General features: G+C 46.5%; 1 protein-coding gene across 1 annotated transcript in view; it reads left to right on the top strand.

The window, feature by feature from the left end:
* The first annotated feature begins 3,574 nt into the window (after positions 1–3,574).
* Positions 3,575–25,119, top strand: part of nfatc1 (nuclear factor of activated T cells 1) — a 38,500-nt gene continuing 16,955 nt past the window's right edge. Inside the window, exons 1-6 of the mRNA XM_080011049.1 lie at positions 3,575–3,863; positions 6,059–7,100; positions 7,566–7,725; positions 12,962–13,164; positions 16,625–16,797; positions 17,906–18,046. Coding sequence (XP_079867175.1) covers positions 3,845–3,863; positions 6,059–7,100; positions 7,566–7,725; positions 12,962–13,164; positions 16,625–16,797; positions 17,906–18,046 — 1,738 coding nt within the window. The 5' untranslated portion in view covers positions 3,575–3,844. The remainder of the gene's footprint in view (positions 3,864–6,058; positions 7,101–7,565; positions 7,726–12,961; positions 13,165–16,624; positions 16,798–17,905; positions 18,047–25,119) is intronic.

Below are 25,119 nucleotides of genomic sequence, written 5' to 3'. Positions count from 1 at the left end.
ACATAGTGAAAGAGTCATTGATCAGTTGGTGGCAGGGGCAGAAAGGGGGTGGTAGCTCAGGAGGTAGAGCTGGTGGTCTAGTGATCTAAAGGTTGCTGGTTCGATCCCAGGCTCCTGCTAGCATGCTGTAGTGGCCTTGAGCAAGACACTTAACCCCTCATTGCTCCTGATGGCTGGGTCCGTCGGTGTTTGAATAATTGTAAGTCGCTTTGGATAAAAGCGTCTGCTAAATGACAAAATGTAATGTAAAGTAACTTGGGACTTTAGCTCAAGCACTGTACCCAAGCACAGTTTTGAGTTTTTTGTAATTTACTTGAGTAATTACATTTTAGGGACTTTATTCGGTATGTTTACTCCACTACCGCCAAATATCTTCTACGCGTATCCGTAGTGCTTGGTACATTTAATATCAAGGACTTTTTTGCTTTCACTCCTGTAGGATGTTGAAAGGAACTGCACTGCAAAGTAGTTTCCTTAAATAATCCACACTTAAGTATATCATATATAAGTGCTGTCAGTTGACCGGTGTCAGTTTATTCTGAGCGTCCAGCTGATAAGAAGCCGGCGTTTTGTAGAGCGGCTTCCCGCCTCCGGGGACCGAGAGCCACCATGTGACTGCCGTCATCACAGAAAACCCGCAGGCGTCCCGCCAGCCGCCCAAATGTCCATACCTGCCAAAGATAGCAACAAGGCCCGCCTGGGACAGCGCACGGCGAAAAGTGAATCTGAATGAGTCCCCGTCCAGCCGCAGAGCGCGGCCCTATGGAGCACGCTCTGTGAAGATTCCCAGTTCAGCGTGTCGAATGACTGGGTGCCCGTATGGATAATTATGTGTTGTGCAGCAGGCAGACGTGCAGTCTTTCAAGAGCAAGTGGAAAAGCAATTATTTGCCTTTGCTGTAGCTTCAAGAGCCGCAGAATTCCCATATCAGGATCCAAAGGAATTGAAGTGATCTTTATGTGTATTTAAGCAGCTCCTATGACACCTCCGCTATATGCTCTGACATTTTTTGGCTCGGCTCACCTGCCCCGGTATCCACCGTGCTCCGGTGTTCCCACCGCAGCGTGAGAGGCCGTTACAAGGCACGGCAGCCATCTGCTGCGACTGCGTGATGGATGGCTGCATTGGGGCGAAAACGGCAGCAGTTTAATGTAAAACGCCCGCGAGTATTACTCTGCTCGTAAATCTTGATTTGGGAGATTTCTCTTGCAGTGCAGTATGTTGTGGAACATTCGGCCAGGCAGCGTTTCTCCACCATGCCAAACTGAGGCAAACGGACTGAGAGGGCGGGGAGGAGAGGTTAATGCTTCATCGTGGATAAATTGTGCAGGTTCAGGTTACTGTGGATGTTTTGTCGGTTCTGTCTCCGCACGTCACGATTCTCTTCAGGACCAGAACTTTTAATGTCGTTTAATATTCGTGAACATTTAATAATCTCTGGCTGCTCTGCATCGGTGGTGGAAGAAGTACCCAGTAAAAATAGCCTGACACAAAATGACTATTAAAAGTTAAGGTACCACAGTGACATTTATACTGAAGTTAAAGTTAATAATTATTCGATATTAAATGTACTTTCAATATGAATATAAAATAACTTGCAATATCGATTGCGCTGATATGACGGAGCCTGTCATACTCCATAAAGCACTACTGTACCTTTTATGAGCTGCAGATGAAATTACAAAATAAATAGTATGGTGGTTTTTTTGTTTGTTTATTTTTAAACCTGGAGAGCCGGGGGTTAAACCTGGAGATGTGGAGGTTAAACCAGGAGCTGTGGAGGTTGAACCTGGAGATCCGGGGGTTAAACCTGAAGATCTGGATGTTAAACCTGGATATCTGGCGATCTGGACATTAAACCTGGAGATGTGGAGGTTGAACCTGAAGATCTGGACGTTATACCTGGAGATCCGGAAGGCAAACCTGGTGGTCTGGAAGGTGAACCTGGATATCTGGGGGTTGAACCTGGATATCTGGAGGTTAAACCTGGAGATCTTGATGTTAAACCTGGACATCTGGAGGTTAAACCTGGAGATCTGGGGGTTAAACCTGGAGATCTGGGGGTTAAACCTGGAGATCTGGGGGTTAAACCTGGATATCTGGAGGATCAACCTGGAGATATCGATATTAAACCTGGAGACCTGGAAGGTGAAACTGGAGATCTGGAAGGCAAACCTGGAAATCTGGAAGGTCAGCCTGGATATCTGGAGGTTAAACCTGTAGATCTGGAAGATGGACCTGGAGATCTGGATGTTAAACCTGGAGATCTGGAAGGTGAACCTGAAGATCTGGGGGTTAAGGCTGGAGATCTGGATGTTAACCCTGGATATCTAGAGGTTGAAGCCAGATATCTGGCAATCTGGACGTTAAACCTGGAAATCCGGGGGTTGAACCTGTAGATCTGGAGGTTAAACCTGGAGATCTGGAGGATAAATCTGGTGATCTGGATGTTAAACCTGGAGATCTGGCAGTTGAACCTAAAGATCTGGAGGTTGAACCTGGAGATCTAGAGGTTAATCCTGGAGATCTGGAGGTTAAACCTAGAGATCTGGGGTTCAACCTGGAAATGTAGAGGTTAAACCTGGAGATGTGGAGGTTGAACATGGATATCTGGAGGTTAAACTTAGAGATCTGGAGGTTAAACATGGAGATCTGGGGGTTAAACCTGGAGATCTGGGGGTTAAACCTGGATATCTGGAGGTTGAACCTAGATATCTGGCGATCTGGACATTAAACTTGGAGATGTGGAGGTTGAACCTGGAGATCTGAACATTAAACCTGGAGATCTGGAAGGCGAACCTAGAGGTCTGGAAGGTGAACCTGCAAATCTGGGAGTTGAACCTGGAGATCTAGAGGTTAATCCTGGAGATCTGGAGGTTAAACGTGGAGATCTGGAGGTTAAACATGGAGATCTGGGGGTTAAACCTGGAGATCTGGGGGTTAAACCTGGAGATTTGGACGTTAAACCTGGAGATCTGGAAGGTGAACCTGAAGATCTGGCGGTTGAACCTGGAGATCTGGAGGTTGAACCTGTAAATCTAGAAGGTGAACCTAGAGATCTGGAAGGTGAACCTGGAGATCTGGCTGCTTAACCTGGAGATCTGGAGTTGGAACCTGAAAATCTGGAGGTTGAACCTGGAAATCTGGAAGGTCAATCTAAACTGTGAACCTGGAGATCTGGAAGATGAACCTGGAAATCGGGAGGTTAAACCTGGAGATCTGGAGGTTAAACCTGGAGATCTGGATGTTAAACCTGGATATCTGGAGGTTGAACCTGGATATCTGAACGTTATACCTGGAAATCTGGACGTTATACCTGGAAATCTGGAAGGCGAAACCTGATGGTCTGGAGGTCGAACCTGGAGATCTGGACTCCAGGACTCCAGGTGGTAAAGGTTGAACCTAGAGACGGGGCGATTAAGGAAGCCCAGAGGATCTGGAGGCTGAACCTGGAGGTCTGGTGTGCCCGGAGGTTGGCCCTTTTGTTTTGGGGGCGGTGCGTCTTGGCGCAGGGTGATCCCCGGTTTAAAAGCGCAGAGATTCCTCTGAGCGCCACAGCAGTGCGTCACACGCAGCGGAGCGGCAGGATCCCCCTCCCAGACCCAACACCCGGACTAGAATAAACTACTTTCAAAAAGGAAGCGGCTCCGTCGCTGCCATGACCGAACTGGACCTGTTCTGACGCGTCCTTTCTAACAGCGTCGGTTGTTTTTCGTTCATCATTTCATATTGTGGTTCGTCTTCTGCACCGTGGGAGAGGACGGTGGACGTCGCTTTATGGATAAACCATCCCGCGCTTCAGCCGCTGTCAAAGTTTGCATTCAGAAGTGAAAAGAAAACCAAAATGAAATCTGCAGAAGAGGGTGAGTTTGATTTGACAGTGACTTTTACGCACGTTTGGGCATGAAGTTAGTCATGTGTGGTGCGTCAGATTCGGAGCATACACACACTGAACTATATTGCACATATTATTATGATATTCTATTATTAGTAGGGATATTATCCGTTGGCGTTGTATCCAGAATACACGTTTCATCTTTCTCACTTTTCTCAAGCTTCAAATGATGTATAAGAGGACCTACTGTTCCAATGCAAGTCGAAAAGTATATAAATGTATGAAAAGTATATTAGTCAAATTTGTATGACCATATGTACTTTTCTGTGAGTAAACTTGAAATGTATTTTATGGTTCTTGTTTAGGCTGCTTGTGAGTACTAATTTTAAGTACAGGTTAATTATATATGTTGTATATATACACTTAGAAAAAGAACGTTGAAAACACTACCTAACTTAACATGTACTTTGTTAAACATGTTGAAAGTTTACTATTTTCAAGTATATTTATAGTTGAACTTAAATTGAAAAAGTGTATATATATTATGTATTCTTATGGTATACCTGTTAAAAGTATACAAAAACTATACTTAAATTAAGCTGTACTTTAGTGTAGTTAAAAAAAAAAAAAAGTTCATACATATGTGTGTTAAAGTAAATGAACTTTATTGCAGTAGCACAAATGTGATGTGAGCCCCTCCCTAGTGATTTGGGCAATGTGGGCGTGGGTCACATTAACCCTTGTTGGTAACAGGGTCCAGTGAATAATATTGCTTCATGAAAAAACGTGACATGCTTGGTACTGGGTAGTCTATTCCAGTGGTTCTCAGAATGGGGTCTGGGGACACCCAGGGGTCCTTCAAGAGGTCCCAGGGGGTCCCCAGCCAATTGATTAATAGTTAAGCTTCACCATGAGAGAGTGGACAATAATGACTTTTCTGATCCTTGTTTCACTGTTCTCTCAAAACCTATATTATAGACAGGAGGTTTGGACTAAATCATATCTCATAATCAAAACCTCTGATTTGGCTCCCAAAGACTTAATCTGATCAGATGGGGTCTGTGGCCCAATGGGGATCAAATTACTGTCTGTGATATGAGTTGAGGATCACTGCTCTATTCGGTTAGCTCAACAGACCAATACTAAGCACACACTCATTGAATAACTTCTTAATGCAGCTAATTCTCAACGGCCTATTTAATCTATTTATAGACTACAGGCGTTAGCAGACCCGTATTACTGTCACGCACCGCAGTATTAAATGCACGCATTATTTTCTTTTATTACAAGGAGTCATTTAGTGCAGCACTGATGTCATAGTCTTTATGGTCGGGCCCCTAATTCTCTTTAATTTACTGCAGACAGAAGCTGCGGTGGCTGCATGTTGTCTGACCGGCTCCGTCTGTAGCAGTCACATTAATCCCCATCAGTATCAACGTGCTGCAGCGTGGCCAGGTTTAACTCACTCTCATGTAGCCCAACCGCAGCCCCCATTATCCCCCGTCCTGCGCCCCTGGTTGTGACTTCAGGCTGTGCCACAGATTTTGTGGCTAGACAGAGTTCCCTGTGCTCTAATACCCTTTAGGGGTGTTGGCACATCCTCATTAACCTGCCCCAGTACCACAGGCACCTTTTTGACACAAACAAGCATAAGTCATCTCCCTCCTGTGTTTTAATTTCCAAACCTGTTGGAAAAAAAACAAAACAAAAAAAACTGGCCAACAAAAGGAACAATGTGTGTTTTCATAATGCCCAGGTCGCAGCATGGACATAATGTGGCGTAAATCTGGCATGGTGAAGTGGAACAAACACCTGGTCTCGCGCCCCCCAGGTTATTTTTAGAATGCGGTTTACAGAATGAGTTTTTTTTGGCCCATCTATTTATGTCTTAACTTCCTTTCTAGAAGCTGCGGCATCCAGGGAGGGTTTTATGTCATTGCGTTCCGTGCGCTTTAGCTGGGTTTTTGGTAAAACCCATAGATGAGGGTTTGTTCTCTGGCTTCACTCTCATATTAAAAGACATACTTGCTTGGTTTCTGCAGTGGTGCATGGCCAGGGCCAGATCCAGTAGGCATGCTGTTCTCATGCCTTTATAGGCAACACCTCTGAAACAGCTCTCACAATATTCAACTTGGCAGCTGCTACAGTGTGCCTCAGTGAGCAGGCCAATGAATGTGTGTTTGATTATTATGGTAACAAGCTCCATCCGTTTGCTTTCTGCAGATGCCTACGGCTACACCCCGAACGTGAGTCTCTCCCTCCCATTGGGCAACCCGTGTCTTCCCTCCCAGTACCTCAGCCTCCAGTCTAGTCCCACTATCTCCGTCTCAGTCAGCCAGCCGCCCAGCTACGACTCACAGGAGGACATGCAGAACACAGGTTACTACTCGTCGCCCGGGGTCCGACCCAACGGCGCCCCGGCCCTGGAGAGCCCCCGCATCGAGATCACGGCTTACGGGCAGTTTCCAGAGGACGAGGTGGAGGAGAGCAGCCTCCCCATTGCCAAGCGTGTCAACTCCATCGTGACGTTGACGCTGCCCAACGCAGACGGCTACCGCGATCCCAGCTGCCTCAGCCCGGCCAGCAGCCTCTCGTCACGGAGCTGCCACTCTGACGCCTCCTACGAATCCAGCTTCTCCTATAACTATGACAACTCCCCCCAGAATTCCCCCTGGCAGTCCCCGAGCGTCTCCCCCAAAGGTTCGACCCTCGCCCTGCCGGGAGAAGCCTGCGCCCAGGGCGGCTCCCCGCTCAACTCGCCCTCCACCTCGCCCGTCACCAGCCTGACAGACGACACCTGGATGGGCACACGGCGGGGCTCCAGACCCCAAACCCCTAACTCCCCTTGTGGCGCAAAGAGGAAGTACAGCTTCAACGGAGGCGGGGCCTCCCACAAGCACTACCCGTACTCCCCCAACCACTCCCCCGGCCTGTCCCCGCAGACCTCCCCGCGCCTCAGTGTCACAGAAGAGACCTGGCTGCCCAACACCAACCAGTACACCAACTCCGCCATTCTGGCAGCCATCAACGCCCTGACCACTGACGGAATGGCTGACCTGGGGGAGGGAATTCCCATGAAAGCCCGTAAGACCAGCATGGAGCACAACGCCTCCGTCAGCCTGAAGGTGGAGCCCAGAGGGGAGGAGCTCTGTCAGGATGACCACCCTTCCAATCGTCTGCCGTTGAAGAAGGAGGGATACTGCGGAGGTTTTCTCGATGTGCCTCAGCACCCGTACTCATGGTCCAAGCCAAAGCAATATGTCAGGTGAGCATGCAAAGTGAAGGTGTGACAGATAGATACAGAAAGATGTGGAAGGACAAACACATGCACTTTCCTTTTAAACAGTGTTGGGCTCAGTATTGCAGATTGAAGCTCAACAAATGTCTTTGATGGGAAAAAAAAAAACTGTCAAAAAGAACAAAAACTAATCACTCCTGAGATCTTCATCAGGACAAATTGGCCAACAGATAGTTGTCCAGCCCTAATTTGAATCCTTCCTATACTATATAGAGTTTAGTATCTGTTGACAGCAAGTGAGTTATAACCACATTTTGGGATTTTATGGTTTAATTTAAGTGAAGTGAGAGACCTTTTACAAGCATACCACAAGGCGCAGCAAATCACAGAACGTTCTGCACATTCTGCACATTCTACCTGGATAAGTGCCTCTAAACTATACTCTACTCCCAACCCCTCAAGCTGACATGTTGGATCTGACCTCCCTTACAGCCCGTCTCTGCCTGCCCTGGACTGGCAGCTGCCGTCCAGCTCCGGTCCGTACCGGCTGCAGATCGACGTCCAGCCCAGAGCCCACCACCGCGCCCACTATGAGACGGAGGGCAGCCGGGGAGCCGTCAAGGCCCTGGCTGGAGGACACCCAGTGGTGCAGGTCTGCTAGACTACTTGCTTTTCTCTGGTGATTAGGCCAACACACGGTACTGCCATTAGGCTGTTATTATACTGTCCCTGAGCTGATAGAGTTACCCCTGCCACTTCTCGCTTTACCACGTTCTTCCCCTTACATTGTGTGTTAAAATAGATCGGACGGTGTGTTTTTCAAATCATGACCTGGCTATTGTGTTATTGGGAGATGTCACATTTCTGAATGGAATGCCGCAGGCACGCTATTAGACAGAGCCATCCGCTCTGTCACTTCCTGTCCAGACGAGGGTGACTCAAAGTTTTCCATTGCGTCGGTTCGAGACTCTTGCAAAGTGATGTAGCAGCGCCTGTAAAAGCTTAGTCATGAGCTTTAACCGCCGTAGCTGCAGCGGTCTGAAGGCTGCGGAGGGGGAAAGGCGTCGGACGGCTGGACCCTCTGTTTTGGTTTCCCCTCCAACCGTTCCTCTACACCGCTGACCTCAGTCTGCCTATTAATCAAAGCGTCTGAAGTAAAGTTGTTGGGAAAAGTAAAACTGTGAGTTGAGTCACTGCATTGTATTAGTGCATGGCATTACAACTTCAAAAGATGTTTTTTTTCCTCCACGCTTAATATTCTGTCGGGTGATGGTTGAAGGCTAAAGAGTCTAATCAAGAAAAGTTTTATTTTTTGACTTATTTTGCTCGCTGCATGCGGCTCGATTTGTCTGCAAACTTTGGAAATGAACCAATTTGGAGGCAAATCACAGGCCCTGCCACAGCACAGCGATACCTCGGCAGCGCGACAACGCTTCAGATATCTAGAACCGCGCTCGTCACGCACGTAGTCAGGTCGACGTCAGAGCTGTGACAGTTATTATGTGATTGCTAATCTCATTTTGTAAAATTGCTTCATCCCAAAATCACATGTTTCCATTCAAATCCAAGCAGATGTGGAAAATGTGGGATCGAATAGAATGCGAAGTTGGGGCACTTCACTAATAGTACACAAATGTATACGTTCCGATGTTTGATGGCAATAAATGGCTCTTCCTCATAAGATAGGCTTATACTGTGACATTTTTATGACAATTAATCGCTAAGTAAAGTCAGCGTCTACTCCGCGCTCAGCCCCCACCCCAACACTCCATCGCTCCAGCGTCCACTCCACATCTGCACCAGCGACGTGCTTGGCTCACTGATTAGGTGCTAATGATTTAATGAAAGGGGCCTCGCTTGGCCTCGGCCAAACACAGAGAGAGAGTGTTCTGCACCCCGTCACCCCCCTATCCGACTCCCCTCCACCCCCCTCCTCGCCCTCGCCCCCTCTCCGCCGGCTTCCACCCCGAACGCGCAGCACAGACTTCCCTTTGTTTAGGAAAGTTTGCGTGTGCACGGCTGACATCATCATGCGCTGCTGCGTCGTGCACGGGGGGATGGGGGGGGGGGGGGGGGGGGGGTTGGTTTGGGGGGCGGTTAAACCACACACACGTTTCTGGCAGGGCCCGACGGAGATGTTTGGAGGCGGGCGGGCGGGGGGGGTTGGGCCTGAACCTCAAGTTTTGGGCGGCCCCGAGCGCTGCCCGACTCGACCTGATTACACGGTGGAGACGAGTCTTGCCGGAGCCCCCCCCCCCCCAAACTGAGTCAGACGGTTCCTCAGAGTTTGTTCTGGAGCGTTCTTGTTTCTGTGTGGGTTCAGCGTCCAGGACTGGGCCGAGTTCAGTTCTCTCTCTTCCCATCTCAATGCCACGGTGGCCGCCGGGCTCCACCGCGCACGCCCTCACGCCGTGTGCGCTGTGTGCTGCTCTGTGCAACGCTTCACCGCAGACATGCTCATAGGTTTGGTGCTGCACTCCAGCCTGGAGGAAATGCCCTGAGCCCACACCGCCAGGCGGGTTTGTCTGTGTGTCCTGTGCACTCAGCAGAAGTGATTCCCAATTTTTTATTTATTTTTTTCATATCAAGGACCTCAGTGCGATATGAGTTTTTCTCAGGGACCCTGATCTGAGAAGATTTTTATTGTTAGATATGATTAAGTCCAAACTTGAATACAATTTCTGTAGTCACAGACATGGTGCTAATGAAGTTGAAGTTGAACTATTGTTTGCTGGGGACTCCCTTCAACCTCTTAAAGCGAACGTGGGGTCCAGGGAGGACCCCACGTTGAGAACCACTGCTCTACGGACTCAACAGTCCACTGCTGGGAAACGCCAACCATTATAATAAGTCTTTATATTTACAAAAAAAAACAAACATAACAAGACCTTTGAGTTTTTGGTATAATCATCATCTTCCCATGCCGGCCCTTCTGGATCCTTATGGCCTCAGATCTAGTCAGCATAACTGGTTATAACTGGAATTGCTAGTTGCTACTTAGTCATGCTAGGCAACCCAATCTCCACAGTCCAAATATTTGGATGACAAACCATGAGCGTTGCGAGGAATGATGCCCCTCGTTGCTGCGTCCTCTCCTCCCTCTTGGTGCTTTGAGCGGCCAGAGTCTTGGCATTCCACTGGTGGGTGATAATAGCGCCTGGGAGGGGCGGCTGTAACTGCCAGTGCACAACAACAAGAGTTGGGATTACATGTAGTGGGATTACAATCACCTGATTACTAAATTAATACACCATGGGAACACAGAGGGAAAAATGTATCTCAGCGTGGTTTAATGAAGCTTAATTCATATTTTCATATAAATATTTCCCAATCTCTTATACGTCTCTACTTTGGGTGATGTCTAAATCACATGACATCCAGTTTCTGGTTTCATTTCTTAATGGTTTTTTTTTCATGCAATATTGGCTCATTAAGCAACATTCAGCTTCCTTTTTTGGGGGTGGGGCGGCATTTTCCGCTTATTTCAGAAAGTTCATTAAAAAACTATTGGAATTGTATTTTAATTTCCATCACGTAGTACGCATGGTGCCCTACAACAGGGTAACATTTCAAAGTGTCAAAAAAATATTTTGATCATGGTGTAAATGGTTGGTTTTCACCAGCTATTGAATTTTAGTAACCCAAAGTACATGAAATATAGATTTTTTTTTTTTGTCATAAAGTTTATTTTGCGATTCAGATGTGGGTTTAATCTGCCATGAGGCAATCCGTAATCAGATTACATTTTTTTAGGAAGTATCCCTCCCAGCCTGGTGAACAGGCCACCTCTCTCTGCATCACACCCTCCCTGTTGCCTAAATAAACAGCATTGCTAGGCAGCAAACCATTTCCTTACACAAATATACAGTCCTTTTGCAGCCTCTTAACCCTCGCTGAGGTCCTCCCCTAAATCACATGTTGTGCTTCCCCACTGGAAGCCTCGCTTTTATTATGGGCTGTCCATGCCCTGAGTGCTCCTGTCCTGTCAGTCAACACAGGCCTCATTTACAAATACTTCACACAAGTTTACACTTTAGGCATTCAGCTGATACTATGACCCAGACTGACTAATAGGCGGTTATGTAATGGACTGTAGATAAAGCCATGGGAAATATGCTCCACATACAACTTAATTTAAAGTGTAAATCCGTAAGATCATTTTGGTCAAAAAAAACAAAAAACCCAACAACATACAGTATTTGATACTTAATTTAGGTGGCATTTTATAAGAAACAGCCATTTAATGTATTTGCGTTGTGCTTGTACTACTCTATTTGCTGTTTCCATTGTTGGTGGCGAGGTCCGCCTTCCACACCAAGAATGCACATGATGCAATGAATATAGATTATATACAAACATATAAATATACATTCATTAGGGCTGGGTGATATTGCCCAAATCAATCATGATCTGTTTTGGATTAACAAAACATCCCTGGATATTGCTGATTTGAAATTTAATATTCTGGGTGTGGCTATTGTTAATTTCATAAAATATTTACACACAAGAAATACCTCAGAAACAATCATCAAACAATCATCTTCAGAAACTGCATTGTTCTACTGTAACGAATCCTTAAAGACAACATTTAACTATATCGCGATATTACACGAGACGATATTTGAGACAAGATATCATCTCATGAGAATGTCGATATCTCCTGATATCAACATTATATCGATATAGCGACTCACCCAACTTTACAACTTCTCCCGTCCCAGTCATCTTAAAAACCCCCGGTTGTTTGTGTCTCCTCCCACTCCAGTTTCTCACCATACATATGGATAATGTACATATGAATAACATACATATATACATACATACATGTGAATGGATAACATACTGTACAAGCATGCACGGCTCTGAGACAGCGTGTCGGTAGCTGCCGCTGGTTTCACATTTCAAGCTGTGGATGTGGATTTGGGCTCTCTGCGCAGCCTGGGTGGCTGAGGTCACGCTGGCCGGGGGCCGATGTCAGGCAACACTTCCAGCAGTCTGGGAGCCGTCAGGACCGCCGGGCCCCCGGTCCCCCGGAGCCCCGGCTTCAGCGAGCCGAGCCTCTGAAGCGTCTCCAGCCAAATCCTGCAGGGATCTTTTTACTGATAAAAATCAGAATACAGTCCATACTTAGATCTTTTATTTTTTATTTTTGGCTCTGGCTCGCCGGGGCTTTGTGGATTTGCCGTGACCCGGCTCCTCGGCAACACAGGCTTAGTGTTGTCGTGAGGCAGCGCCGCCCTCGCAAATCACAGCGCTGTATGTTCTGGGTGGCTCCAGCGCCCGCTGGCAGATCCAGCTACTGTGGAGTCAACAGCCCACCAGGACTGACTCTGCCGCAGGAGAACCTTCCACTGGCTGCTCGGCTGAAAGTGAAGGGAAAGTGGAGCGATAGCGAAAGGCTAAATGGGAACTTTGTTTAAGAAACCGCCACACGCCGAGAGACGGTGTGTTTCACTGACCATGTGTGAGCGGGCGCCGTTTCAGAGACCAGAGAGATTAACTGGGACTGGTCTGTCTCTCCGTCTGTCTGTCTCTGTCTGTCTCTCTGTCTGTCTGTCTCTGTCTGTCTCTCTGTCTGTCTCGCTTTCTGTCTGTCTGTCTGTCTGTCTGTCTGTCTGTCTGTCTGTTTGTCTGTCTGTCTGTCTGTCTGTTTGCTGTCTGTCTCTCAATTTTTGCTAACTTAGGTGTACATGTAACCTAGGATTAAAACAGAAAGATGTAAGCATTGCTGTTGAAAAAAAAATGACATACAGATAAGTGAAACTAACCTAACGTAATTCCCATAAACGATGGCACATACTGTATAATATAGATACAAATAAGGATATAGACTAGAAGAACAAGTGTGTAAACATTGCACTTAACCTGCAACTCTCTCTTCCCCCCAGCTCCACGGCTACATGGACAGCGAGCCTCTGACGCTGCAGCTCTTCATTGGGACGGCAGACGACCGCCTGCTGCGTCCTCACGCCTTTTACCAGGTCCACCGCATCACGGGCAAGACAGTGTCCACGCCGAGCCACGAGGTGCTGCAGAGCAGCACCAAGGTGCTGGAGATCCCCCTGCTGCCCGAAAACAACATGCGCGCCCTGTGAGTGCACCCCCCCCCCCACCACCCCTCCCCACCACCCACCACCACCCACCACCACCCACCACCACCCACCGCCACCCACCATCACCCATCATCACCCATCCTCAAAATTAAGTGTGAACAGTCTGGATGAAGGTTCCCATCTGTGACACCTGATTAGACACAGCCTGGAGAGTGTGTGTGTGTGTCTGGCGTGCGTGCGTGCGTGCGTGCGTGCGTGCGTGCGTGCGTGCGTGCGTGCATGCGTGCGTGTGTGTTGGTTAGCGCTCACACTTTAGATTTTGATTTGATACAAACGGTCACGATTCAATTCGATATAGATTCTATCTGATATTGATGAGCTGGCTCATGATACGATTCAATATCTAATTATTGCGGTTTTATACATAATTAGTATCGCTACTAACTTTCAGTAAACTGATGTTCATTATAAAAGCTGAATAGAAATGGAATATTTCTATTCATATGTGACTATGGGGGTATTTAATTTAAGATGGAAAACAGTTCCATAACTTCCAAATATAGTGTGGATAATCCAATGTTTCAAATTGATTAAAACTATTTAATTATAGAATTTAATCTTATGCTAGTATAAAATAGTTTGTGTTTGATATGTACGTTTATATCTGCTTTGTGCACTTATCTGTGTTAAACACGGTACAGTTGCATTATATGACGTGTGAGAGGCTTTATATATCAGGACACTGGATATGACAAGTGCTTTGAGTACATTGAAGAGCAAGTACTTTCACACTTTTACTGAAGTAGGAATGTCATTGTACTTTAACTGAAGTAAAATATCTGAGGACTTCTGAGTACTGGTTCCTCACTGTAGTCTAACTTGCTTTTTCTTTAATTTTTTGTACAAGGTTAAACCATGTAAACATTTTGCCTATTATTTTTTGTGTGGCTGACAAGGGGAGCGACCACACCGCAGGGGATGGTCGACAATGACCCAAATCTGGTTGTCCGGGGCAACTGGGCAAACGTTAGAGTCGAGCCCTGACAGGAGGCGAAACGAGGCACCGTGGCTGTTTAAAACTGGACGAATCCAGATGAGTGAGGAAGAAGCCCCATGACTGCTGCGGCACACAGATGTGTGTGCGCGCGTGTGTGTGCGTGTATGTGTGTGTGTGTGTGTGTGTGTGTGTGTGTGTGTGTGTGTGTGTGTGCGTACACAGAAGGGTGGGTTTCCCATTTTCTAAGCCTCACAGATCAGATTACCAGGGAACCTCAAAGCCGCGAACAGGAACCCGGGGTCCGTCTGGGCTTCAGGCAGCAGCCGTCTGCTGGACTCAGCACTTTCTGCTTTTTAATGGATGTAGCACATCACCCCCCCCCCCTCCCCCTCCACACACACACACCCTCCCCAACACACACACACACACACACTTATATAACCGCTGGGTTTCTCTCTCTCGCTCGCTGTGGAAACGCCCCACAGTAGTTATGGTGTGATGTGTGTGAGCTTTATTCGTCTTGACGTGGTCTTCCAGCGTGACGTGGAGATGTTTTATTACGCGCCGCAGAATGGAGTTATTGTGTTATTCCTCAAAAAACGCATTCATCGCGATTTTTGGGTGGCTAAACGTCGTATGTTATGAATCAAATTCAGTCTCGGGGCTTAGTGGAGATTTCTCTGATACCGCGCCACAGGATTAAGTTGAAGTACTCCAACTAAATTTGGGTTTTCAGTGTAAACCCAAATTGAATTTACATCTTAGCGCCATGACTTTTTGGTCAGGCATCCTTTCAGTACGCCCCAGTACATTCACAGTATGTAGGCGGCAAACTGGACCGCTGGGGTCCTGAGCATCAGCACCCCACCTGATTGCTTCACCAGTAAACCCGACCAAGAATGTTTGGGAGTGTTCAGAACTCGGCAAAAGTTTATAAAGTTGACACCAACAAGGATTTGAGGAATGTGGGATCAACAAGCACGACGATGAAAAAAATCAACTAATTTGCTTGAAAGGGATGGAGAGATTTGAGATGAGAAAAGTTAAAGAAGTCAGATGAAGCCAGTGCAGGAACTGGTGGGAACCATTATGAATTGTTTGATGAATACTATACAAATATGAAGCAGACAAATGTGTGCTCAATCCCTCAGATTTTTCTTTAAAGGGGACCTTTTCAGCAAGTTCATATACTGTAGGTCTCTGAGGTCCCCGAAAGAAGTTTTTCAATTGTTTTGCTGAAAATACCACTGAAGTTATGCACTCTAGCCATCCTAACATGCCTCAAAACCATAGTTTTCCAAAACGGGCTGTTTCCTGTGTGCGTAGCTTTAATTGTAAATGAGCAGGCAAGCGTTGTGATGTGATGTGTGTTGTGAGCCAATGCAGTTTGAGCTTTTTTACGGGTTCCGTTGTATGAAGTATGTAAACCGCCACTCATTTCAGTCCATTAAAATCTGTTTCTGAACAAAATTGAGGCTAGAAATAATCAGTCCAGTTCAATCTTCACTCATATTAGATCAAGGCCTCATTTAATAGTTAGTTCAGACTTTCACCACGGGATACAGGGCGGGGCTCTGGGATTTTTTGTTTGATTCAACTACAGAAACATCGGCAAATAAAATTTAAATAAATACATCGACGGTTTTGTTTGGAGAAACGTGGAGCAAATCGAGCGCCGCAGCCTACATTACAGTCAACCTACCGTGGACACACGCACACACACACACACACACACACACACACACGCACACGCGCACACACACGCAGGCACGCACGCACGCACGCACACACACACACACACACACACACACACACACACACAACACACACAGCAAATACTTACATTTCCCTCGTCTGCAGTTTTGTCACAAACAGTTTGTATTTATTCCTCTTTTAAAAGATTTGTGCTGGTCTCTGCAGCCAATAACAGAGCATTTCCAATGCTTAGCTCTTAGCTTCGATGTCTGTCGGGCTCCAGCCGTGGGTGGAGTTACTTTTAGATGAAGGGCGGTTCTAATTCTACTGAAGGGGCGTATATTACTGCGATGACGTACATTAGGGCATAGAGTTTTTGTATAAAAGGTTCCCTTTAAACATAAGGGGGAATTACCAAATAGCCGCAGCGCAACTCACCCATCTATAAACTTTGCTTTTGTCAATAATGAACAATTGAAGTCCCCTACAGGCCGTTGCAAATTATATTTATTTCTAAAGGAACATTTTTTGACAATTTGCCAAGGACAAAATGGTTTATTGCATTACCAATCAAACTCCCTCCGTCATGGTTCATACAAAACAATATTTTAATCATTTTATCTTGGTTGTAAAAAGAAAACCCATCCTTACTCTTCAGTCCACATTGTTGCAATCTGGTTGAAGACTCAAGGAAGCCATTTATAGCCCCCCGCAGGGACACTCCCTTCTTTTAACGTTTTTAAGAATCTCTTCTCCGACAGCCTCCATGTTTAACCACCACCACCAATATTTCCCGCCCCCCGCAGCATCGACTGCGCGGGCATCCTGAAACTGCGGAACTCCGACATCGAGCTGCGGAAGGGCGAGACGGACATCGGCCGCAAGAACACCCGCGTGCGCATGGTGTTCCGCGTGCACATCAACCAGCCCACCGGCCGAACGGTGTCTCTGCAGGTCGCGTCCAACCCCATCGAGTGCTGTGAGTCTCCAAGCTTTCCCTCCGATTCACCCTCCCACCCAAAGGCCCGTTAGCTCTAGTTAGTTGGTCACGCCCGTCCACTATGGGCCTTTTGGGCTTTTGCTCTATAAGCCCCATTGACTTCACGCTGCACTGGGTCTGACCCCTCGGCAGAGCGGGGTTTTAAACCCGGGCAGATCAAGGACTTTGTGCGGTTCTGGCAGCGAGAGCCGCCGTCGAGATTTAGTCCCACGAGCTAAATGAAAGACAGTAGTTCAACAATGATCTCAGCTCCTTGAAATAAAACATTGTTAGCTGTTGAAACGCCGCCACAGAGCAACTGCTTCTGACCAACTTTCATTTTCTGTGTCTGCTGAAGAAGTGTCTCGAGGAGAGAGAGAGAGAGAGTGAGAGAGAGAGAGAGAGAGAGAGAGAGAGAGAGAGAAAGAGACTTGTGAGAAAGTGTTTTTATTGCCAAAGATGAGAAACGAGAGCTTGAAATCAGCATTTAAATCAAACCAGGACAGCCAAAATAAAAGGAACAATTTATTTCTCAAGTTCTAATCTAATTTTGTCTTCCTTGGTCCTATTGCCACAAAGGGGATCTTATACAAGACGTCTCTGCCCGAGGCAGCTGCATCTTTTGGCAGCAGCACGAGAGATCACTTTTTAGGATGCGTCGATGTGAATTTCAGAAAACATTCAATGTCCACAAAGGAGTAAAAACGAGTATGAAGAAACAGCCGTGCAACACAGGGAGAGGGCAGGAGAAAATAACGCCGATGCCCATTAGTTTCAACAAATAAATAAATAAATAAATAAATAAATAAATAAATAGAGAGGAAAACCAGAATCCCAGAGCAGCACGGTACGCAGATTCTTTCCTCTCCTTGAGGGCGAGGGAACGTCCTTATTTGTTTCGGTGAAAATAAAACGCTGAGCATCACGGGCGATGACAGCTTGGTGATTCACAGCCGGTCTGGATGCTCAGGTCTGCATGGGGAGTGGGTGTCTAGCAGCTACACAGCGACATCAGCCTTTCTCTCTCTCTCTCTCTCTGTCTCTCTGTCTCTCTGTCTCTCTCTCTCTCTGTCTCACTCTGTCTGTCTCACTCCGTCCCTCTCTCCAGCCCAGAGATCGGCCCAGGAGCTGCCCCTGGTGGACAAGCAGAGCCTGGAGACGTGTCCGGCCGCCGGCGGGGAGAGGATGCTGCTGAATGGACACAACTTCCAGCACGACTCCAAGGTGCTGTTCGTGGAGAAGGCCCAAGGTAGATATATATATATTTATTTTATTATTTTCTTTGTTTGGATGCTTGTTTATTTAGACTTAGACTATGTGTTTCTACGTGTGTGTGTGTGTGTGTGTGTGCGTGTGTGTGCGCATGTGTGTGTGTGGGTGGGTGTGTGTGTGTGTGTGTGTGTGTGTGTGTGTGTGTGCGTGTGTGTGTGTGTGTGTGTGTGTGTGTGTGTGTGTGTGTGTGTGTGTGTGTGTTCGGTGTGTGTGTGTGTCCCGCCCTCCCCCGTCAGTGGAGAAACCCCAGGACTCCCTCCCCCTCCTTCTCCCGCCGTCAAAATATCCTCCATCCTGCCAGAATGCCACATGTGGTGCACATTAATGTGCTGTATTTTTAACCCAGCAGATTTACATTTGCACAAGTTTCCATTGCCTGTTCAGCGGAGGAATGAATCACAAATGCAGCATGTGGATGTGTGTGTCTGTGTGTGTGTATGTGTGTGTGTGTGTGTGTGTGTGTGTGTGTGTGTGTGTGTGTGTGTGTGTGTGTGTGTGTGTGTCGGTGCGTGGGTGGATGGGTGTGTGTGTTCATGGATGTGTCCATCTGTGGTTGCTACGCTTGCACGTGCAAGAGTGTGTGTGTGTGTGTGTGTGTGTGTGTGTGTGTGTGTGTGTGTGTGTGTCTGTGTGTGCGTGTACATGTGGGCGTGCGTGTGTGTGTGTCTGTGTGTGTGCGTGCCTCCACATGTGCGTATGCCATCTCTTTAGTATTTGTTTTCTCTCTTTCTTTTTTCTCCCCCTCTCCAAGCCGCTTTGGTTTGCAGCGAGCGGGGACTGCTCCCAGATGTTGATGTGGGGAGGTTTACAAACAGCAATTTCCTTGATTAGCTTTTTGCGGAGCAACGTGAGGTTCGGTTTTTGGAACCGCGGCTGAACCGTGTAAACACGTGTCCTCCCTCTCGGCGAAAAAACGTCGCTCAGAGAGGAGAGGGGGGAAGCCTTCGCATTGGTCCCAGAGCTTCATCCAAACCAGAGCTGATTTCACCTCGGACGCTCTCTCTCTCTCTCTCTCTCTCTCTCTATCTCTCTCTCCCCCTTTCATCTCTTGTCTCTCATCTCCTCTCATCTCTATGATTAATCCTGGTGCGTAACGTGATACGACCCGTCTTTGGGGTCAGTCCCTGTGTCTGTTGTGTCTGTCGGCGGTGTCCCGGGGTTCCTCGGAGTGTTTTTCGGGTCCGTGCGCTGGCTGCCTCTGATGGGCGTGGGCTCCCCTTGTTTTTAATAAGGGTTTCCCCGCGTCTGGCACTTGCTGCAGATTCCTGGGCAATCCTACCATGGAAACACCCTGAAGCCAGGCTTCCACAACAACCACCTCCTCCCCCTCCTCCCCCCGTCCACCCCTCCGCCCACGCTGCTCCCTCCCTCCATCCTTCCACTCTCCTCTCCAAGGCTCTCCTTTGCGCCTCCTGTTCCCTCGTTCATTAAGAGAACTGGAGTCTCCCTCTGGGTCTCTCCGGAGCTTCTTCCCAGCTGCTCTCCGGATGGATGGATAGATGGATAGATAGATGGATAGATAGATGGATGGATGGATGGATGGATGGATGGATAGGCTAACTACCTAGGTACATAGATAAAAGGTGAATGGAAAGTATTTTTAAGCAGCGTAACACAACAATGTACACACAGCGAAGCAAAATTAGGAATCTTAATGTGTATAGGTTGGCACGCCTTTGTGTAAATTTATAAAAGAAATAGCCTCAAAAAACATAATCTACAAAATATAATATTTTGAGGACTAGAATCTTACCAGCTTTCTTTAAGCCTGCCAACTGCAGGGACATATATTGTGGAATAATCGATTCAAGTTTTACATAATATTAATCAAATAGCCTAACAAATCTTTTCTTTGCTCTAAAATAATTGGTGTGTATACAGTATACAGATACAGTATATATTTATATATATCCTCGCAAATTGCTGAAAAAGTTAATGCTGCTATGATAGAAAGGTGTCAGAACACACAGTGCATCACAGCTTGCAGCGTATGGGGCTGTGTAGCCGCAGACCGGTCAGAGTGCCCATGCTGACTCCTGTCCACTGCCGGAAACGCCTACAATGGGCATGTGAGCGTCAGAACTGGCCCATAGAGCACTGGAAGAAGGTGGCCTGGTCTGATAAATCACATTTTCTTCAACATCATCTGGATGACCAGGGTTAGGGTCCGATCCCATCGAGCATCTGTGGGATGTGCTGGAACAACAAGCCTGATCCATGGAGGCCCAACCTCACAACTTACAGGACTCAAAGGATCTGCTGTTAACGCCTTGATGGCAGATACCACAGGACACCTTCAGAGGTCTTGTTTTTGATGGCACGAGGGTGAGCTACACAATATGGCTGATCGGTGTGTACACACACACACACACAACACTTAAAATTCTGCAACTCTTTTATTGTTATTTCTCCTGTGCCAAGGCAGAGGTTTGAGAAACTGTTTAATGATCGTCTCATAAATCCCGAATGGTGAGTTCTGTTGCCACAGAGGAGTGAAAACGTTTTATTTCACCAATCGAACATTTTCCTTCACATTTTCCAAAAAGAAAGTCTTACAAAACCAGGCAGCAGCACAGCATGTGAAACGCCGGTCTAGTAATTCTGTAAGAAAAAAGGAGAACAACGGAGCATCCATCTAGCGTTGCACTCATCAGCCCTTACTCCTCTTCCTCCTCTTCCTCCTCTCCTCTCCTGTCCTAACCCCGTCACAGAAGACCAAACTGAGATAACCAGCAACACAGGAGGTAATCTGAATCAGGTTCAATCTGGGTTCGTCCTTTTGGGAAATTCGGATTTAGCCTCATGGCCTTTGTTCACCTCAGGTGTTTCAGCACTCTGGGTATCAGTGGTCTGTGTGTGTGTGCGTGTGTGTGTGTGCGTGTGTGTGTGTGTGTGTGTGTGTGTGTGTGTGTGTGTGTGTGTGTGTGTGTGTGTGTGTGTGTGTGTGTGTGTGTGTGTGTGTGTGTGTGTGTGTGTGTGGGAAATTTGGATTCAGTTTATCATCGTATTGTGAACGGCTGGAGCTGCAGAGCTCCAAAGCAAATAAATAAAAACAAATTAAATAAAGAACTTAATACAGCCGCTGCTATCTGGAAGCTATTTCTCTGCGGTAGAATGTGTTGATTAAATATCTGTTTGTGGGATATTTATAAAATCTCATGTTCTGAAAAACTTCATCCATATGAGTGCGTTGATGAAGGGGATATTAAGTTTGTGTGTGTGTGTGTGTGTGTGTGTGTGTGTGTGTGTGTGTGTGTGTGTGTGTGTGTGTGTGTGTAGGGGTGGGTGGGTGGGTGGGTGTAAGGGAGAGACAGCTGGTTTGGTATGATATAATATTATACAGTATATTATAGTGTATTTGCATACAACCCACCCCCGGGGATTAATAGTCTTATCTTATAGTTGAGTGTAGTATAGTAGCACGTTATAGTATAGCATAGTATGGTGTAGTGTTGTAGTGTAGTGTTGTAAAGTATAGTGTAGTATAGTAGTATAGATTAGTAGAGCCTAATTTAATATAGTATAGTGGGCCATAGTATAACATAGTTTAGTATAGTAGCATTATAAAACATAGAATACTTGTATAGTATACTAGCATTGTATAGTATAATAGTATAGCATGGTACAGTATAGTAGCATGGTATAGCATAGTATAGTATCACATGTGGTATAGTTTCATAGTATAGTATAGTTGCATAGTATAGCATAGTATATTATAGCTGTATAGCATAGTACAATTAATTGAAATGCCATTAATCCATTCCAGCCCCCAAAAAAACCACCCCAATTTTTTTTATAACATAACAACATAACAAATATTGTGTAAAAACATAATAAAACATAATATAAGAGCATGTAAAGAAATAAACTGGTTTTATAAAGTGTATTTACCTTGGAGATCAGACGACTCAGACTAACGGAAGATGCTGGCAGAGGTGGAGGGTGGAGGAGATAGGCAGAGGAGGTTGGAGGAGTTTGTTTCGTGGTTTTTTGGTCGCTTTCGTTTGTTGCTACACTTTATTGCTGAACTTAATTGCTACAATTTATTTATTTTTTTTCACTTAATTTTCCCTTAACTTAAAAAAAATTGCCAGTTCCATCACACGCACACCTCGCTCATGTTTTTCTATGATTTCATGCTTTAATTCAATCAACATCATCCTCTTCTTCTTCTCAGAACTTCCTTTCTTAGGACCCATGGTTAGAATTTTTTTTTGGGCAAATTAACTGCACAAAACGCACAAATCGTGAGCACAAACCACAAAAGCGATGCTTCCACGCTCAGGTAACCACGTGAAGTGAAGGAGTGAGACGCGGGGGCTGGCCGGATTCGCTCACCACGCCAACTAGCGGCGGCACCTGAAGCTCGCTCCTGGTAACTCACAAATCAACACAAAAAAATCGACGGAACGACGGCTCGTAACTCGGAAAACTTGCATGTTAGTGCACTCGTAAATCAAGGTACCACTGTATAGTGTAGCTGCATAGTATTCAAGTTCAAGTTCAAGTTCAAGAGATTATTTGTCACATACATATTGCATAGTATCGTTGCATCGTATAGGATAGTATAGTATAGCAGCATAGTTTAGCATAATATAATATAGCTGTATAGCATAGTATCGTATAGTTGCATAGTATTGCATAGTATAGTATAGTTTCAAAGTAAAGCATAGAATAGTATAGCTGTATACTATAGCGTAGTATAGTTGCATAGTATAGTATAGCTGTACTGTATAGCATGGTTTAGTATGGTAACATAGTATTGCATAGTATAGTATAGTCGCATCATATCGCATAGTGTAGTTGCATAGTATTGCATAGTATTGTTGCATCGTATAGGATAGTATAGTGTAGCAGCATAGTTTAGCATAATATAATATAGCTGTATAGTATAGTTGCATAGTATAGCATAGTATAGTATAGCTGTATAGTATAGTTGCATAGTATAGTATAGCTGTATGGTATTGTTGCATAGTATTGCATAGTATAGTTGCATAGTATAGCATAGTATATCTGTATAGCATAGTATAGTATGTTGCATAGTATTGCATAGTATGGTATAGTTGCATCGTATAACATAGTATAGTATAGTTGCATCATATTGTATAGTATAGTTGCATAGTTTAGTATAGCTGTGTACATCATGTCGATGATGTATACGGGTTAGCACAGTATATCATAGTATAACATTGTTGAATAGTATTGCATAGTATTGTATAGTTGCATAGTATTGCATAGTATAGTATAGTTGCATTGTATAGCAGAGAATAGTATAGTTGTATCGTATAGCATAGTATAGTAGTATGGTAGTGTGGCATTGTATTGTAGTAGAAGAACCGTCTGGGAAGCCAGGAGCTGTAGGGACACTAGATAGTACATCTATGCAGCGTCCCCACAGCCCATGGCTTTCCAGACGGTTCTTCTCAGAAAGGGAATCCTCTCAGTGGTGGTTGAGAAACTCCCCGGTGAGAAGAACACTCCACATCTGGAGGCTGCCTGCTCTTGTCAGTATCATGGAGGAGAACAGACTGCAGCGTCTGGCCAGGCTACCCCCCTCCCCGGCCACTGGCCCGTTGCAGTTGTTCTTGGCCAGAGAAGCTGCACAAGTGGAAGAGCCACCAAATGGTATGTTGAGAAGATGTTGGTAGCGGGGGCGGAGCTGCCAGGTGGCGTCTGGAACCTGAGCCAGAGTGGGAAAACCTGCAGGATGAGCCCAGGGAAGATGAAGGCGCTGAGAGGACAGTGGGGGGGGTGCACACCAGCAGTAAGCTGTACCGTTGTGTTTGGGGTGCTGTGGGAGGGCGGTGCACACGCAGGGAGGGCGGTGCACAAGGTCGGACGCGGACGCGTCACCATCCCATCGCCTTGGCAAACAACCACTTCCACTCGGAGACGCTTTCTGAGATAAATGGCTGTTTTTCATGAACAAATCCATCCCGCTCACATACGTGCCGCGTATATCCTCCAAATTACAGCGTGCCATTCATAAAAGCAGAGTTGGATCTTTGTTTGATATATGCCGGTGACGCCGTCGTGAGCAGATTTGGGAATTTCTCCTCCCGATCTGTCATTTATCAAAGCCTGACTCCCCTCAGTTGACCCTTTCACATGACAGCGACTCCATGGCAGCTTCAGAAACGCACGTGGGGTTTTATGTCGATGTGTGTGTGTGTGTGTGTCTGTGTGTGTGTGTGTGTGGGGGGGGGTTCTTTTTTTCTCTTTTGGCCCGGCAGGAAGGAAGAAGTGTCAGTCATCCGACAGAGGACAAGGGAGTCCTTTCAGCGCGCCGCGTGCACCCGAGCCGAGCATGTGTTTATATTTACTGTGCGTTGTGAGGACGGATCTGGGCGCACGCCACCCTGCCCGCCCGGCCCTGGCTCCGCCCTGCCCCAATTAGGAAGAACAAGGAGTCGTTTGATTCCTTTTATAAACCCGGCGTGACAAATAACTGTATTGTACATTGTCGGACCCCGGTACGCCCACCCGAGAAAACCCCGCCCCTGCCGCCGCTGTGTCATGGCCGCTCTGTGTTATGTCTACGCTGAAGGTGACGCTCTGTGCAGACCACACCCAGCGAGATGTGGATTCTCAAAGGCTTCTGGGAGGCGGTCAGAGCCGATGGTGTTTCTAGCCGTTTCGGGAAGACGGGGGCTGGGTGTAGACGCTTGTGGTGGGTTTTTGGGAGGTGGGGTGGGATAGTATTGGATGTTGTCCAAGGCAGCGTTTCAGGGCGACACGAGGCTTGGGTTTCGGAAGCTCGGAGTGGCTCCGTGCGTGTTCAGAGCCGCGGCGGGGGGTGATCTTTATTTGACTATATATATATAAAGTTGTATTCGCTTTCGAATCCAATTTGGTGAAAGCGCTGATCAAATTTTTGTGACGCAGCCGGAGCGTTCTGCTGTTATGGATCACATCCAGTGTGCTCTATTCAAACGAATCACTCCCTTTCAAAGCTCTTCTTCAAATGGGACACCGACACATCGCTCAGTTTCTTTTTGGAATGTTTTGATGTGAAGTGTTTGAAGCAAATTATGTGTGGGTGTGTGTGTG

This window comes from Zeus faber (assembly GCF_960531495.2).
Source record: "Zeus faber genome assembly, chromosome: 1".
Taxonomy (NCBI): domain Eukaryota; kingdom Metazoa; phylum Chordata; class Actinopteri; order Zeiformes; family Zeidae; genus Zeus; species Zeus faber.
The sequence above is the reverse complement of the archived record's forward strand: the minus strand, read 5'-3'. Positions and strand labels throughout refer to the sequence as shown.